Raw genomic sequence first — 18586 nt, 5'->3', positions numbered from 1 at the left:
CAGGGGAGGAGTCTCCGCTTTAATGCCTCCATCCTCAAGGCAATTGCAAGCAGTTCAGATCGCTAGCCAATATGGCTTCAGGCGCGATAAATTCAAAACGAAAATAATTTTATGGTTGGGGGTCGCCACATCGTGGGGAATTGCATTAAAGGGGTCGCCACATCATGGGGAATTATATTAAAGGGGTCGCAGCACTACAAAGGTTGAGAACCACTGTTCTAGACACCCTTCTAACTAAGCTAAACCAGCTACAATACCTGAACAGAACTGTAAGTGGATCACAAGCTTCCTAATAGACAGGAAGCAGCAGGTGAAGCTAAGCAGGATCACATCAGATACCTGTACAATTAGCACAGTCCCCCCCCAAGTCTATGTGATCTCCCCACTTCTCTCTGTATACCAATGACTGCATCTCCAACAATCCATCTGTTAAACTACTGAAGTTTGAAGATGACACAACAGTGATTGGTCTCATTTGAAACAATGACGAATCTGCATATAGACGTGAGGTCGAACGACTAGCCTTGTGGTGCGACTGAAACAATCTGGAACTGAACACACTCAAAACTGTAGAAATGGTGGTAGACTTTAGGAGAAACCCTTCCATACTTCCACCACTCACAATACTTGACAACACAGTATCAGCAGTAGTTAACATCAAAAACATCATCAAAAAAGGACAACAAAGACTTCTTTGTGCGCCAACTCAGAAAGCTCAAACTGCCCAAGGAGCTACTGATCCAGTTCTACAGAGGAATTATTGAGTCTGTCATTTGCACCTCTATAACTGTCAGGTTCGGTTCTGCAACCCAACAAGAAAGACACAGACTTCAGAGGATAATTAGAACTGCAGAAAAAATAATTGCTACCAACCTGCCTTCCACTGAGGACCTGTATACTGCACGAATGAAGAAGAGGGCCGTGAAAATATTTACAGAACCCTCACATCCTGGACATAAACTGTTTCAACTCCTGCCATCAAAACGACACTATAGAGCACTGCACACCAGAACAACTAGACACAAGAACAGTTTTTTCCCGAAGGCCATCACTCTGCTAAACAAATAATTCCTTCAACACTGTCAAACTATTTACTAAATCTACACTACTATTAATCTTCTTATCGTTTCCATCACCAATCTCTTTCCACTTATGACTGTATGACTGTAACTTTTTGTTCCTATCACTAAGGGTTAAATTGTACCCTATGACCATCATTTGTGTTGTAAATGTTGTACCTGATGAAGGTATTTTTTTTCTTTTTCTTTTATGTACACTGAGAGCATATGCACCAAAACAAATTCCTTGTGTGTCCAATCACACTTGGCCAATAAATTCTATTCTATTCTATTCTATTCTATTCTATTCTATTCTATTCTATTCTACAACATAATAAATAGAGTTGGAAGGGATCTTATAGGTCATCTAGTCCAACCCCCATCTTGCTTAGCAACAGAAACTTTGGGTTCAGTTGTCATAAATCAAACCTGAACTGCTTGTGATATTGCATACACCAAAAAGAACTCTGCATTGATGTGTTGCATTGTGGAGCATCCAATAACCTTGTGTTATATCCAAGATGTGTCACTTCTGGAAAGACAACCCCTCCTATTCCTTCCCAGGCCAACCATGCAAGCAGGCCTCACACAGGACTAACTGTACTCTATATGTCCCAATAGTAAATTTGCCTTAAATCGCTCTAACAGGAAAAAAAAACTTGGGCAAATATAATTTTTACAGTTGAAATGGATTTAAATGATAACCATATGCAGATTTTCATGCATATCATTAAACCAGCCTTATAGATCCTGAGTAATATACAGTACAGCAAAACTGGAATATTACTCTATTTTCTATTTTTCTTTAAAAAGACTGCCTTGATCTCATCTTCTGCAACAATTCAAACTCAATTTACGGACTAGAAATTAAAGAACCTTTTTCCAACAGTGACCACTGCATAATTGATTTTTGTCTCAATATACGTCCATACTTAAATCGTCATAACAACAGTACTCCCAACTGCAACTTCAAAAAAGCCAATTACAACCTTATAAACAACGATCTTTCATTTCTGGACTGGCAAAATTTGTTTGCAACCTGCATATCTGCTGAAGACCACTATAGAGTCTTCCTACTTGAAATCAATAGAGTCATTAAACTATATGTACCACAAATGACTACCATGATCAAGAAAAACAAACTACCCATATCAATAAAAAAGCTTCAATCAAAAAAAAAATTCCTCTGGAAAAGAAACAAAAAAGGCTATGTTACAAATTTCAAAAACCGCTACAGAAACATATGCAACCAAATAAAAACTGAATGCACAAATTACCACACCAAGCAAGAAGAGAATCTTCTGCGCACAAATTCCAATCATGCCTTTTATAATTTTGTTAACAATAAACTTAATGACTCTAGATCCATCCCACCACTAAAAGATTCTAACAACAAAGAATGCAATGACGAAACAGTTAAAGCAAACCTCTTCAATATTTTCTTTGGCTCAGTTTTTGTTAACTCCGATAACACATATCTGACTTTCCACAAACGTACCAGCAACGATTATGATGATTTAACTCATATAGATTTCACAGAAGACAACGTTGGAAAAGCTCTTCACAACTTAAAACCATCGCTATCTATTGGACCCGATGGACTGTGCGCATACTTCTTAAAAAAACTTTCCATTAATATAGCAGAACCCCTAAGTATTATCTTTGAAAAAGCTTTCACTACCAGTTCTCTTCCCAAACTTTGGTCACTAGCCACAGTCATCCCTATCTTCAAAAAAGGAGACCCCAGCTTAGTCGAAAACTACAGACCGATCTCCCTTTGCTGTGTCACCTGCAAAGTCATGGAATCTATCATCAACCAATCCATTACCTCATACTTAGAAACAAACAACCTACTCTCCAACAAACAATTTGGTTTCAGAAAAAAATTATCATGTAACTTACAACTTCTGCACTGCAAAAACATATGGACTTCAAATCTTTTTTTTTTATTCAAAAAGTTTTACAAAAAAATTTTTTTCCCCCTTTCCCCCCAACCCCTCTCCCTTCACAAACCCCCTCCCCCCTCCCCCCCTGGCTTCCCGGAACAAACACAAGGCATAGTTAAAAATAAAACAACCATATGCTAAAAAAATTTTTTTCCCAAAACTATTATACCAATTCTCCCTCTCTAGCTCTGACTTCCTCCTTACATAACCAAAATCCTTCAAAAAATTAACAATAAACAGTAATAGGGCCGGATAGCTCAGGCTGGTAATAGCCTGTTATTAAGAACACCGAATAGCCTGTTATTAAGAACACCGAAGCCTGCAATTATTGCAGGTTCGAGCCCGGCCCAAGGTTGACTCAGCCTTCCATCCTTTATAAGGTAGGTAAAATGAGGACCCAGATTGTTGGGGGGGCAATAAGTTGACTTTGTAAAAATATACAAATAGAATGAGACTATTGCCTTATACACTGTAAGCCGCCCTGAGTCTTCGGAGAAGGGCAGGGTATAAATGTAAACAAAAATAAAATAAAATAAAATAAAATAAAATATATAGATCAGTAGAACAAATTAATCCTAAAATCCTAAAATATTTAAAACCAGCTAAAGCATAAAAATCCAATCCAATTCAGAGAATATCTCCCTTATAACTTCTATAACTATATAACCCAAGTCTTTCTTACATAAGATCTTTCGAGAATATTCTATTTAAAATTCAATACAACAGATTATAGAATTTTAATACAGGGAAATTACAATATCTGTTCAACTTTAGTCCTTCCTCGTCAAAATCCAGTATAAATCCAAATATCTAGTCTTTTATGATGGTTATAAAACATATAATCAACCCATTTCTTCCAAATCTTCCTTACGTATTGTCTTTCAGAAAGGCTAAAATCTTTTTCTGTTAATATTTCAAAAAAAAAAAAATCTTTCAAAAATGATACTTTTGTCTCTTGCCATTTTTGATGCATTAGTCTCTGTCTTTCCTTCATTACTCCTTTTGAAAAGTCAGTCACAATATTTCCTAATAGTTCCTTATGTCCAAGAATCCACGAGTTACTGCCGTATATTCCTCAATCCGAAGAGAACTCTTGGAAAGCATTAACCCTGTGAATTTTTCCATTTCGGAGACAGCCTCCTGTAGCACAACTTCAGGCTTTTCATCCAAACTTTTAAAAAGGCTTTACATCCATCCCATATTCCAAGTCCTGATTCCTTTGGATAATTTCCTCCAACCTCTCATCCAAAACGCCTCCACTTTTTTCCAATTCGTATTGTTGAATAATTAAATACATTCTTTCTGTATAATCCTGTATAAAGTCACGAATCCATTCTTCTGAAAAACCTTCATGGCAAAGTTTTGCTGAAAATCCCTTATGAAATACTTAAACAAACTAAAATAATCCAACAATCCACAGTCCAGTACAATAAGATAAAATCTCCGTTCAGTTTCACTTTCTCAACAAGTAAACGCCATTTTATTTCATTGTGTTGATTGTAGATGAGAGAAAAAAAAATTATTATTTTTTTAAAAGAAAAAATAGAAGTCAGATTTAATACTTGCAATTTAAATGACTGATCTCCTGTGTTTTATTCCGTCTGCTTATAAATATCCATAACAATCAATTGAAGCAGAAGTGGTCGCTCTCTTCTCTGTCTGCTTAAAGCAGAAACACACTGGGGCTGGAGCTTTGCAGAAGGAATTCCAGGGAACTTTCCCTTTCGAGTTCCCCAAACGGGGCCTCTAGAGAGAGCTCTACCCTTCCCTCTTCTGCTCTTTCCCTTCTCCTTACCGGGGAAGGTACTTTCAGCCGTTGATTTCGCCGGCTTTTACAGAATCCCAGCGCGGGCGCCCTTAGGGCGTCCTTCGGAGAGAGCGGAGCCACCAGAAGCCATGGACTTCAAATCTTGATCAAGGCAAATCAATAGATGCAATCTACATAGACTTCTGCAAAGCTTTCGACTCAGTAGTACACGATAAACTTCTCCTAAAACTAATATCCTATGGCATCTCAGGACCCCTCCACAAATGGATATCTGCATTTCTGTCCAACAGACAACAAGTGGTCAAAATTGGCAATGCTCTATCAAATCCTGTTCCTGTCAAGAGTGGCGTTCCTCAAGGCAGCGTTCTTGGACCAACACTCTTTATACTATACATTAATGATCTTTGTGACCATATCTCAAGTAATTGTGTTCTCTTTGCTGATGATGTCAAACTATTTAACATCACAGACAATACTTCTATCATTCAAAACGACCTTGATCATCTAACCGCTTGGTCTAAAAATTGGCAGCTCCAAATTTCAACCAGCAAATGCTCAGTCTTACATATAGGAAAAAAGAACCCAAAAACTAAGTACATACTAGATGGACATTACCTTACAGATGACCCCCATCCCGTTAAAGACCTTGGAGTTTTCATGTCAAATGATCTAAGTGCCAAAGCCCACTGCAATTACATAGCAAAAAAAGCTCTAAGAGTTGTAAACCTAATCTTGTGTAGTTTCTTTTCCAAAAACACCACACTATTAACCAGAGCATATAAAACATTTGCTAGACCAATTCTAGAATACAGCTCGCCTGTTTGGAACCCTCACCACATCTCTGACATCAATACAATTGAACGTGTCCAGAAATATTTTACAAGAAGAGTTCTCCATTCCTCTGAAAACAATAGAATACCCTATCCCACCAGACTTGAAATCCTAGGCTTAGAAAACTTGGAACTCTGTCGCCTTCGACAAGACCTAAGCTTAACTCACAGAATCATCTATTGTAATGTCCTTCCGGTTAAAGACTACTTCAGCTTCAATTGCAATAATACTAGAGCAACTAATAGATTTAAACTTAATGTCAACCGCTTTAATCTAGATTGCAGAAAATATGACTTCTGTAACAGAATCATCAGTGCTTGGAACACTTTACCTGACTCTGTGGTCTCTTCCCATAATCCTAAAAGCTTTATCCAAAAACTTTCTACTATTGACCTCACCCCATTCCTAAGAGGGCCATAAGGGGCGTGCATAAGTGCACAAACGTGCCTACCGTTCCTGTCCTATTGTTTTTCTTTTCTTCTTTCTATATATATGCTTATACCTCCTTATATTTACCCATATATGTTTATATACTATATAATCTTTTGTATGATTCCTACATATATTGTTGTGACAAAATAAATAAAATAAAAATAAAAATAAAATAAAAAAAACAGAATTTTAAAAAGCAAAATTCTTTCCCTTCAGAAAATTAGAACATACAAGAAAGGTGGGCAGAAGAATTTTAAATAAACAACTTTGTGAAAGATGGACTGACCATTAATTCTAATTGGTAAATTATAAACTCCATGGCTAAAGGAAATCTATCTTAATTAAGCTCTAAATAAGGAAGAATAGCTTTCAGTTCTTCAGAACTGAAGCAGCTTCTTGGATGAGAAGCGAAGTGTCTTCAAGAAAAAACAAGTCTAGTTGCCTTTTGAAAAAGCACCTTTGGGACAACCAAACAGACAAGAAAAGTCTACATTTCCTTACCCTTACTGAATGCCTCTGTACACAAAAATCCTGTACACAAAATCCAAAATTAAATGAATTTTCATAGCTCTTCATAAAACCATTTAATTCCCTTAGGGAAACTTCCTTGAATCAACCTTGGCTCCTGGCAATTTGATAAGAAGGTTTTTGTGTGTAGCAATAATAAGGAAATGATTTGCTAATCCCCCCCCACTTTTCTTTCCCAATATATCTATTGCTTTCAAGTTTCCTGATTGGTTGAACCAATCATTTCTGTTCATGCTTAGCTTTTTGAGATCAGCCAAGGTAGTTTATTCTCCAGTGTTCCACCAGTTCCACCAGAATGCAGAGATGGGGGTGCACAACAATGAGGGGTGCACAAAAGACTGATTGGGCACTACAACTATCCTATTAAACCAGGTGCTGTATTTAAGCAAAGTTTAGACTCACTTTCAGGTTATTGTTCAGCTCTTTTTCCTCTGTAACATGAGTGCCATGAAAAAAAGGACATTCAGCCCAAGAGTCTAGTTTGGATCAAAAAGAATAATTTGCTGGGGATATTCAACAGGTCTTATTGAGGTAGAACTCATCCTATGTTTTTACACAAAAATAGAATGCATTTGCTTTCTTCCATCAAGAATTGCTGCCCTTTCTTATTTTAGTTCAGTGCTGAACCTGTGGGTCTACTAATACTACTTGGCAACTTTTAAAATGTGTGGAATTCTGGGAGTTGAAGTCCACAAATCTTAAAAGTTGCCGAATTTGAAAAACATTGTTTTACATGATTGTGACTATTATTTGGCTGCAGTGGTGAGTTCTAACCGGTTACCACCAGTTCACTTCGCACACGTGCTTTGTGTGCAATTTATTTATTTTATTTTTTTATTTATTTTGTCACAACAATATATATAAGTGTCATACAAAAAAATTATATAGTATATAAACATATATATAAGTAAATATTAGGAGGTATAAGCATATATATGTATATATATATAGGAAGAAAAAAAGAAAAACAATAGAACAGGAACGGTAGGCACGTTTGTGCTCTTTTTTTTTTTTTATAAATAATTTTTATTTCCATTTTCCAACATCATATTTATGTACAAACTATTATCCATCATTAATCATTAATTTTTATTTATTACTAATTCAGGCCTGCCCGACTGCCACTTCCTTTCTTCACAACCTCCCTCTCTACCCTCTACTACTTTCCCATCCATCCTCATCTCCTTCACTTTACTACTTCCTCTCCTCCTTCTCCACTCCTCCCTTCTTCCACCCTATCTAACCTTCTTATTCCCCTCCTCCTTCTCTACTCATTCCTACCTACTTTCTTCCCTCCTTCTACTCCTCTCCTTTTCTTCCTGAAATGGCAGTCGAGCATCCCAAATATCATTTAAAAAATTTTAATTTCATATCTTCAAAAATTACTGTACATTAATAATCAATCCATGTATCATTTCCCCCCCTCCTCCCCCTTCCCCCCCCCCAGACTTCCCAGAGCAAATACTGGGTATTATGACCAACAATCACAAACTAACGTATACAAAATATACATAACCTCCCACCTTTAAAAATTTAAAACTTTAGATCCCCCCACAATAAAAATAAAAAGATAGGAAAGAATAATAAAGAAAAGAAAAGAAGAGAAGCAATACCAACTTCACATATTACTTCTTCTTACAGTCCATTTTTAAAATTAATCCATCTTCTCAAATTCAATTTTTTTTCCCACTTGTATATTCCTTCAAATTTCATAAGTCCATTTCTCAAATTACTGTCCATCTTCTCGAACTCAAATTTTTATCACTTATATATTTCTTCAATTGCCATAACATTTAATGTCCGTTCTTCTTACAGTCCATTTTAAAAATTAGTCCATCTTCTAAAGTTCAATTTTTTTTCCAGCCACTTGTATATTCCTTCAAATTTCATAAGTCCATTTCTTAATTTACAATCCAGCTTCTCAAATTCAAATTTTCATCACTTATATATTTCTTCAATTGTCATAAGATTTAATATCCAATCTTCCAATACTACTCCATCAATCAAATATCATTTCGAATAAAATATCTCAAATATAGTATTTCCAGCTTAACTTCGTAACTTTTACTATCTATAAACGCATCATTTAAAACAAATAATCATTTAAACTACATCCACAATATAACAGTAAGCAGTTAAAATCATTACAGCCACATTATCTAAATTCATAAATTTCACTTTCCATCCTTCACAATTGAATAATATCATCCCATAAATTTATACCATACGAATAGCAAATAACAAAAATCCTATAATTTATATCCTAAACAAATCAATTCCAAAAATTAACCATAATCATCATATTCACATCTTAAACATTCCTCCCCTCTCCCATTCTATTTTCCATCATTTCCAAACCAATTAACTTAGCATCTAACAACAAAGGATTCCCACTTTAAAACATTAATATAAAAATGTCTCGCTTTCATAACTGAATTAAGAAAATACTTTCTGCCTCTAAAATTCACTGACAAACCCATTGGGACTTCCCATCTAAAATATATCTGATGTTTCTTAAACTCATCCACTAAAAAAGCAAATTCTCTTCTCTTTCTTAACATTTTAGGAGGAATTTCCTTCATCATTTTTATATCTTGTCCCAATATTTGGAATTTATTTTTATAAAAGGCTTGCAAAATTTCATACCTAACCTTTTTAGTTGTAAAATAAATAACCACATCCCTCGGTACTCTATTTTGTCTTGCCCACCAAGAATTAACACGATAAATTCTTTCAATATTAGTCTCAAAATCTTCTGGCTCCACACCCTTTATCTGAGCAAAGGCTTGCGTAAAAATCTCCTTTAAATTTTCCTTCCTATTTTGTTTCAACCCCCTCACCCTTATAGCATATTCCATTAATCTATATTGTAATATTACTCTTTCTTCATCTGCCCTATCTACCTTTGCCTGTATATCTTCCATCTTATTATCTAAGTTCCAATTGTTTTGATTTTTTTGAGTTTCTTTTTTTTCCTTTGCAACTCTAAATTAGCTTTATTAATTTCTGCAAGATCATCCTCCATCTGAATACAAGAGCTCAATATTTGCGCAATTGCATCCTTTACCATTTTAATTTCCCTCTTCTGCTCTTCCACCACTTCCTTAAAATCCAACATCTCTTTCTCTATTTCATCAAATTTTTGATCTATTTCTAAAAAATGACTCTCCAAAAACTCCTGTAAAGAATTTCTTAATTTCTTTTTAATTTCTTCTTTTAATTTTTGAATCTGAGCTGAAGAAATTTCAAAGTTTTTAATGACTTTTGGCACTATTTGCTTAAAAGCCATTAAAAAAAAAAATAGCTTGATAATGGACCAAGAAGAAGAAGAAAAAAATTAAAAAAGAAAAATTCAAAAAACTTTTCTTCTAAATCACTATAATCCCAAAGAAGAAGAAAAAATATAAATCATAAGATTCTCGTTTCTTCCATTTAATCATTCCTATATATCTTCTATTTCGACACTAGCTGTTAGCTTTAACTTTCGTTTTCAATACACACATTCCACAAAACCGCCATTTGCTTTCTTCTCTCCTATCTTCGCAGCAAATATATCCTCAGGAGCTTGCAGTCTTCTTACAAACAAGTGTTAAAACTCCAGTTTCTGCTCTGTCCACGTTACAGTCCATCATAAATCAACTCCAGCCGTGGCAATTGGACGCTTCGTTTGTCCGCCATAAAGGCAGAAGCCTCGCCCAGCCAGGAGCTTATCAGGCTATGGAAGGAGAACTCCCTGTAAGCCTTAGAAGCTTATTAGGGTGTCTCAACTTCAAACCTGAATGCTCATCTTTCTTTCTTTGCCCGAAGGAGAGAATTCCAAGCTGTCGGACCCAGATTTACGATGTCCTGACAGCTCTACTGACTAGGGAGTTAGCAGCTAAATCATAGCTGCTCTCCACGAAGCGGAGCCATACCGGAAGTCGGCAAGTTTGTGCTCTTATGCACGCCCCTTATGGTCCTCTTAGGAAAGGGGTGAGGTCAATAGTAGAAATTGGCATTTGGTATAGTAGAAATTGGCAATTGGCATGCACTTGCTTGCTTTGCTCACACGCATGCCAAACTTGCGCTTCACGCAAGCGTATTGACTTGCTGAATAGCTGAAGCATTGCAATGCGCTCTGCCATGCTTTTCAGCTGGGCTAAAAGTGAAGGAATAAAGGTAAGTATAGCGCACGGGCGGGAGGGCCCAGATGACAGTCAGAGCAAACCCGTTCGCTGTCACATCAACATCTCTGCTACCGGCTCTCCCAAACCGGGGAGAACTGGTAGCAACCCACCACTGCTTGGCTGATGGATTGATGGACATTAAATCCAATACTATATCATCTTTAGAATAGAATAGAATAGAATAGAATAGAATAGAATAGAATAGAATAGAATAGAATAGAATAGAATAACAGAGTTGGAAGGGACTTTTAGGTCTTATAGTCTAACCCCCTGCTTAGGCACTTTGCATTACATGGTGGTGCTGTTTGCACACAGATAAGCCATACCCATTTCTGGCTTAATTTATACGTGGTTTACTTAATCCAGTTTTCACATAACATTATTATATAATAATCAGATAGCTTAAGTTCACCCATTTGATTCATGATGTCATGCACATACAGCATACAAATTCTCAACCAGCAGAACTAGCCAAAGGTTTTAGAATTTACATCAAATACATCAGGACACTGGGAAATCTGAGAAAATCTATCAAAACATATGCAAATGAAACAGTTGAAAATTTGTCGGATGTAGCTATTTCTTGTTTAAAAGCTAAAGGTTTCACCTGTGCAGTCATGTCTGACTCTAGGAGGTGGTGCTCATCTCCATTTCTTAGCCAAGGGAAGCGGGGATTGTCCAAAGACGCTTCCATGGTCATGTGATCAGCATGACTGTTTGCTGAGATGTACAGAACACTTAATTTCCCACCAAAGTGGTACACATATTTACTTGCTTTTGCATGGTTTTGAACCGCTAGGTTGGCAGGAGCTGGGGCAAATAACAGGAGCTCATCCATCACGCAATACTCAGGTCTCAAACCTAGATGTCAGGGTTCCAAGTAACACCTCCAACGAAATCAAAACTCCAAGGCAGGCATTTTCCTTAAAGCTTGAATTTATTAGAGATATCATATTGACACATCTGAGAAAACCCAAATTTGAAGCCCCCGGCCAAAATAAAGTCCAAGTTCCTTCCCCTGCATCCACATGGTGCAATCAGGTCACTGTCCCAACTGAAGTTGACTCCCAGTCATGCCTCCCCAGGCGCAGGCTGAATGTCCTTGACTCCCGATGGAAAATATGTTGTTATGGCTATACACCCCACACTGTCTCCACTCCCCCTCCCATTCCCACAGCTTGCCATCCACCGCTATGGGCAGCCCTGAAGATTTCAAGTTAAAGATGTTTCCAGGGCTAACGCTAGACTTTCCAGCTGATAAACTCAGCATCCTTAACCACTGAGCCTTGAACCCCACCTCCCTCCCCCATTTTTGTTTAGTGACCGTAATTGGAACCAACAACCTGATTGTTAAGCAAACTGGTCACTAAGTAAAATTGTAACTTGTGCTTATGATTTCACTTCGGCTTTCCTTTACTTTGCACACATGCAAAGGTTGTAAATACAAGGATTGGTTATAAAGTTACTTTTTCTTCACTGCCCTAATTGCAAATGGCCCAGGCAGTCCCTAAATGAGGACTACCGCACCTAGCAGTTAAACTCCACCTATCTTTCAGTAACTCTCAAGCTGAACTACCTGCCCTCCAGAAGCAAACAGAAAAGTTATTTTTTAGAATTGTTTTCCTGATTAGGATTTTAGTCATTCTATACCTCACCATTTCATGATGCCACCTCGGAGTAACTTACAGTATGAATAATAAAAAGGAAGATAGAAAGTTTTTTTTTTAAAAAACACATTAGAAACAAATATAAGGTTCACCCATGCAAACCATTTAAACAGAATGCTATAAAAACCCATTTAGTACCACAGTTATTTGAGTCTATTTTGCAGAGCAATTCGTGTTATATTCAATTTATTTTCCTCCTAAAACTGGTTCTCTTTAGGACCAGTGAGAACTCCAGCTTGTGGTCAAGTTATCTTCCTTTTTTTCCTAGCCATTTGTTCTTCAAACTCACTTGTGGGGAGATGTGGATGAAGAAAACAAGAAGCCATGATCAAAGTCATTTCCTGCTCTTATCTTTGTCACTCTGGACCAAGAGATCAAATGACTTTTAATGCCACTTGAAGAGAGGACATAGGTGAGCATTAGCCCCACCTTCTTCATCTAGGAAATTATTGCTTTTGAATTGAGAGGAAAGGAAAACTGTCCTAGTGAAAAATCTAAGGAGAAAACCTGATGAATTTGGCACCAAAGGTAAGGGCTGAATGCATTCAGCAAGTGCTTGCATGTCATACTTTTCTCTCATTATTCTATCTGCATCTTGCTTATTTTAAATAGCCCAGAAAATGCCCTACCTAACCTCTTTTGAATTTTTTTCTTTTTTGCAAACTCAGAATCTTACACCACTACTTTTGAGTTCCCATTTGGGCATGTCTGAAGGCTGCCTGTCATTTCATCAAGCAATATTCCCTAGGAGACGTAAGATTACAAAATTGGTCATTTTCCCTTTCCTTGCAATCCACTTTCCTTTCACGCTCAAAAGCTTAGACTTTTATTTTAAGGACATTTATTTTCTGCTACTTCAGCATAGATTTTTAATTTCTTTTGTATTGGGCTTTCCACTCTCTGAAGTCTCTTCATTCTCCTGTATTTCTTCACCATTCTTTTGTGAAACGATTCGTGTACTTCCTCGTTCAAATCATTTCTCTTTTTTCTCTCTTTTTCCTTTTATTCCATTGTCCTGAATTTTCAATTTTGTGTTTACTTTTACACCCTATTTCTTCTTTAGAAGTCTATAGTCCTTTCCAACTGTATGCATTAAATTCCATGGAATGGGCCGGCTGAGCCTTTAGGATGAAAGGCTAAAGTTTGAAACTAGAAGCCTTCTCGGTCTATACAGGTAGTCCTTGACTTACGACCACAATTGAGGCCAAAATTTCTGTTGCTAAGTGAAACATTTGTTAAGTGCATTTTGCCCCATTTGATGGCCTTTCTTGCCACAGTTGTTAAGTTAGTAACTCGGTTGTTAAGTGAATCTGGCTTCCCCATTGACTTTGCTAGTCAGAAGTTTGCAAAAGGAGATCATGTGACCTTTGGACACTGCAACTGTCATAAATATGAGTCAGTTGTCAAGTGTCAAATTTTGATCGCGTGACCAAGGGGATGCTGCAATGATCGCAAGTGTGAAAAATGATCAGAAGTCATTTTTTTCGGTGCTGTTGTGACATTGAACAGTCACTAAATGAACTGTTGTAAGTCGAGGATTACCTTTGTCTCCTGTCCTGATACATAGGCTTGGTAGCTCCTGCTGACACCAAGTGTTTTCAAAGGGGCACCCCTCTTGGCATCCTTCTCCAGCATATGTGGGACAGAGGATTCCCACAAGCTATGATGCTCGTTTGGCAATTTAAAAGAAAAAAAAACCTAGAGTCCCAAATCCTGGAGCTTTAGTGTTGAAGTAACTTTCCTCTTCCCTTTGGAGACAGTCCCTCTAGAGATAATTTAAATGCAATTTGAGGAAGACAATTTTTAGCTTTAAGTCCTTCCATGCCAAACATTCATTGGCGAAAACGGGAAAATATAAAGCTACTCTATTTCCAGGGGACTTTAGAAAAATATAAAGGAAAATATGAACCTTTGAGCAGAGCCATTGCTCTGGATCCAGTGTAGAAGTAACTGCTTAAAAAGTTGCAAAAAAAAATATAAATACAAATACTGAGCTTGCAAAGAAAGAATACATTTCAGACACAATGAAACTTAAAATGTTAGTTTTGCCTATATCTAATCTTCCGGGACACAGAGTTTCCTGAAGTAAAACATTTTGCTTGCTTCCCTTATTTTCCCCCCATTTCCTAATACAATAGTTTTCTACCTTGACAACTTTAAGGGGTCTGGACTTCAGAATTCTGGTAGTTGAAATCCACACCTCTTAAAGATGTCAAGCTTAAGAAACACTTCCCTAATAGATTTAGACTTCCATAAGAAGGAAGATGCTATTTATTTCCATTCTCTTTCCCTGCCTCTGAGCCTCTGTCTTTATTTTCAAACAAAACTTTCCAATACAGGATGATACGGGCTAGGAGAATTTGTTTCTTATCTGCTTCTTAATCTCTCTCTGAGATTATTGTAGATTCAGATCATTGGCTGCCCTTTAGTGCTCATGGGATGCCACCCATTCAGTTTACCTTTGCTATACAGTAGTCAATAAATCATAGGGCTATTTGACAGGTTCCAAGTCACAATGCTGAAGTTGGCAATTTTTAGTGCCTTTAAATCAGTTTTTGACTCTGGTGACTCATTAGATACGTCCTGGCAGTTTCCTTGGCAAGGATTTTTGGAAGTGTTTTGCCATTGCCTTGTTCCCAGGCCAAAAGAGGACTAGAATTCGTGGTCTGCTACTTTCTACCTTGACGTCCTAACCACTACATCAAACTGGCTGTCCAGGGAAGTCACACCTCAGCCAACCCCAAGTAAATTATGGTTTAATTGCATTATTTCATCCTTGCTCTGCCCCCCCCAGCTCACCAGAAAGGTGTCTCCCTCCCTCTTTTTCTATTAAGTATCAAAAGTAATGTTGTCTAGTAGTGCTAGCAGTAACTGAGACCATATGCACCAAGGCAAATTCCTTGTATGTCCAATCACACTTGGCCAATAAATTCTATTCTATTCTATTCTATTCTATTCTATTCTATTCTATTCTATTCTATTCTATTCTATTCTATTCTATTCTATTCTATTCTTGGTTCATCTGTTGCATTTCCTTTCAAGGTAAGCAAACACCACTCCAACTTACCTACCAACAAGAGGGGGGGAGAGGCATATGGCCCAGAAACATGCCTCTCCCCTCCTCTTGTCACTGTTTTCCTTAAAAAAAAAAAAAGAATAACTTCACCAAAGAAATAGAGCAGTTGGTTTTCCAAAATAAAATAAAAAAATCACTGGACTTGCATGTTTTTTTTTTCCTCTCCACTAGGTGAAATCGACAAGAATTCTGCCATTTTCTCCTTCTAAACCAAGCAACAGAAAAAAATGGTAATTCCTGCCCCCCATGGTCAAAATTAGGGTACCTTAGTGTTGGAGGTTGAAATATTCCCATGATCATTCCTGAGAGTGGAGTGATTGACAAAGAGGGTTCATAGAGTAAATGCATAATGCTGTAGTTCGGTGTCTCTCAATCTTGGGAAGGTTAAGATGTGTAGATTTCAACTCCCAGAATTCCCCAGCTAGCTATGCGGGCTGAGGAATTCTGAGAGTTGAAGTCCATGCATCTTAACCTTCCCGAGATTGAGAAACACTGCTGTAGCTACATCCCTCTGTCCCCTTCTGCATAGTAGGTCATGAGGCACTAAAAATATTAGTGCTCTTGGATTCGCAACTCCAACAGCCGAGAGGGAGGTGGGGGCAGATGACCATTATGGCCAAAGAAGGGCAACTTCTTTGTAGTGCCTGAAAACCCCTAGACCACGGGTGTCAAACTCAATCGTGTCACATAACATATCATGACGTATCGTGACATTTTTGCCTTTGTGGAGGCCAGGGTAGGTGTGGCCTGCTCATGCCGCATCCAGCCTGCACGCTGCTAGTTTGACAGGCCTGCCCTTGATAGTTTTGAATGGCTTTCTACCATTTCTTAAAGCAAAGGGAGCATAGCAATAGCAATAGAACTTATATATTGCTTCAACATGCTTTACAGCCCTCTCTAAGCGGTTTATAGAGTCAGCATATTGCCCCCAGCAATCTGGGTCCTCATTTTACCAACCCCAGAAGGATGGAAAGCAGAGTCAATCTTGAGCCGGTGAGAACTGAACTGCTGGCAGTCGGCAGAATTAGCCTGCAATACTGCATTCTAACCACTGTACCACCACGGCTCTTTAGGCATGACTTAAAATTCCTTTGCTAATGAACTTGCCCAGGTTGCTGGGGGAAATATAATTCTGCTCATGTGGAAGCCCAGCTTAAGGAAAAGTGCTCAGCTTAGTTCCTCTTTTAGCTCCTTCACCTTCTGTGTTATTTGTCTGTATGGTCTCTCATCTCTTTCTATGATTCTCTCTCCAGTTTCAGAGCCAGCCCACCATCAAACTCCACATTGCCAGCATCCTTACTTCTTCCCACCTAGATCAGCCCCCAGACCGGCAGGGCATCCTTTATAAGAAAAATAATCGCACCGCTTCCTATCAGCGCTGCTGGTGTGAACTCCGTGGAAATCTTCTTATCTTCCGGGAACAGCCTGGAGACCGGGCTCCTAGTCAGCTCATTGTGTTAGAAGGCTGCACGGTGGAGTTGCAGGAATCCACCTCAGAGCCTCATACTTTTAAAATCTGCTACCCTGATGACTTGCCTGACCAGTCCTATAAGATGGCAGCTGAGGATCAAGAGACCATGGAAGACTGGGTGCGAGCTCTGAGCACAGCGGGATTCGAATACCTCCGAGCGTTGGTTACTGAGTTAGAAAGCCAATTTCACCGGTTAAAAAGCCAACAATACTCTAAGGAAGAAGCAAGCTGCAAGGCAACAGACCTTCCCCTACCGCCTCCGAAACCGGTAGAACAAAGAAGATTCTCCCACATGGATTTTGCTTGCCTCCATCAGGAATTTGGGAAGGATGTCAAAAGGACTAGGATAAAGTGGCAGGAGAGAAAGGGGAAGCATGTCCCAGAAACAGAGAATTCGATGCATTTTAAATAGGACAATCAGCAATCCCCAAACATTTGGCTGTGACCGATGGAATTTGGAGGCACCTAATTTCAGTTTCAGTGGAGTCAGTATCGGTGAAAAAGATCATTCTTGTTTTGAAATATTGGTTCTTTAAACACTTTTAATAAATATGTCTTTGGAAAAAATCGAGAGCCGGAGTTTTTTGACTGAAATGCAGCAACATTCAGGAAGAACAAGAGCTCTTCTTAGGAAAGGGACATTTGTGGGTTTCTTATTGTGGGTCTTAATTACTCCACTGTCTAGTGAACAAAATCACCCACCAGAATGAAAGAGTGGTTCCCTGCCAGGATCTTTTCCAGGAAAAGTCAAAGTACTGTTTTCCAGTAAGGCAGGATTGGGATCCACAAATACTGCAGCTTGATCTACACTAGACAGCAGGGGCCTATTACTAACAAAAATGACCAGTGTCAGCCCTGAAGCTATTTTGGAAGTATCTTCAGGGCTGCCACAGCCAGGCGTGTTGAAGCTGTGGGGACGTGAGATAGAGATAGCTGACGGGGATGTGCAGCCAAAATAGCATCCTTTCCTGTGGGAACCAAGGACGTTATACCAGGTGCTGGAAGGGCTTGGACAAGAGCCAGCTGGAGCTGAGACCATGATCTGATTGGGCCATGTGATGGACTTGTGACCTGGGGGCAAGAATTTGGGGTTTTGATTTGGGTGAGGAAAACTCCGGGTCCTTCAGAGTTGGGAGGTCTTCACTAGCTGTGCCAATATGACATTCCTAATAAATTCACACTTTGAGGAAATTCTAGGCCTCAGAGTTTTGATTTCTTTGAGTCTGTTACTTGGAACCCTGACACAACATAGCCACCGGGGTGCTGTGTCATTATTAAACAAGTATTAGCCATAGTGATAGTACTTAAGGCTTATATACTGCCGCAGGGCTATTAGTTTGAGATCAAAAATATCCAGGTTAGAGGATCTTCTCTGGCCTGCTACCAAATACCACTGTAGATAAACCAGGGATGGTAGTATTTCCCCAATAATTATCTTTTTCTTCCACTTTAAGTGAGAATATTGTTTTCTATCTATCATTTATTAAGGATTTCCTCAAGCTTTACTACAAGTTGCAGCATCTGTGATGTTCTACCTTTATTTAGTTCAGCTTTAGCAAAAAAAATCCTTACTTCAGAATCCAAGAAGAATCCACACCTTTTCTGAAGTCTGATTCTGCATTGGGCGATTCTCAACATGATCT

The 18586-nt window shown here is 38.2% G+C and overlaps 1 protein-coding gene across 5 annotated transcripts; it reads left to right on the top strand.

Annotated features, from left to right (window-relative positions):
• The first annotated feature begins 10649 nt into the window (after positions 1-10649).
• LOC131197624 (sesquipedalian-1-like) lies at positions 10650-18357 on the top strand. 5 transcript variants are annotated; one of them, XM_058181914.1, is made up of 4 exons: positions 11248-12924; positions 13065-13149; positions 15644-15702; positions 16726-18357. In XM_058181914.1, the coding sequence occupies exons 3-4, from the start codon at positions 15700-15702 to the stop codon at positions 17353-17355; spliced, it is 633 nt and encodes a 210-aa protein (XP_058037897.1). In that variant the 5' UTR covers positions 11248-12924; positions 13065-13149; positions 15644-15699; the 3' UTR covers positions 17356-18357. The 5 variants fall into 5 exon arrangements, with proteins under 5 accessions (XP_058037895.1, XP_058037894.1, XP_058037897.1 ...); XM_058181912.1 differs by lacking the exons at positions 13065-13149; positions 15644-15702 and adding an exon at positions 10650-10721 and having other exon boundaries at positions 12665-12924; XM_058181915.1 differs by lacking the exon at positions 13065-13149 and having other exon boundaries at positions 11248-12808.
• Positions 18358-18586: the final 229 nt, after the last annotated feature.

Source organism: Ahaetulla prasina, chromosome 4, assembly GCF_028640845.1.
Source record: "Ahaetulla prasina isolate Xishuangbanna chromosome 4, ASM2864084v1, whole genome shotgun sequence".
NCBI lineage: Eukaryota > Metazoa > Chordata > Lepidosauria > Squamata > Colubridae > Ahaetulla > Ahaetulla prasina.
Note: the sequence above shows the minus strand (reverse complement) of the source record. Positions and strands in the feature narration are given on the sequence as shown.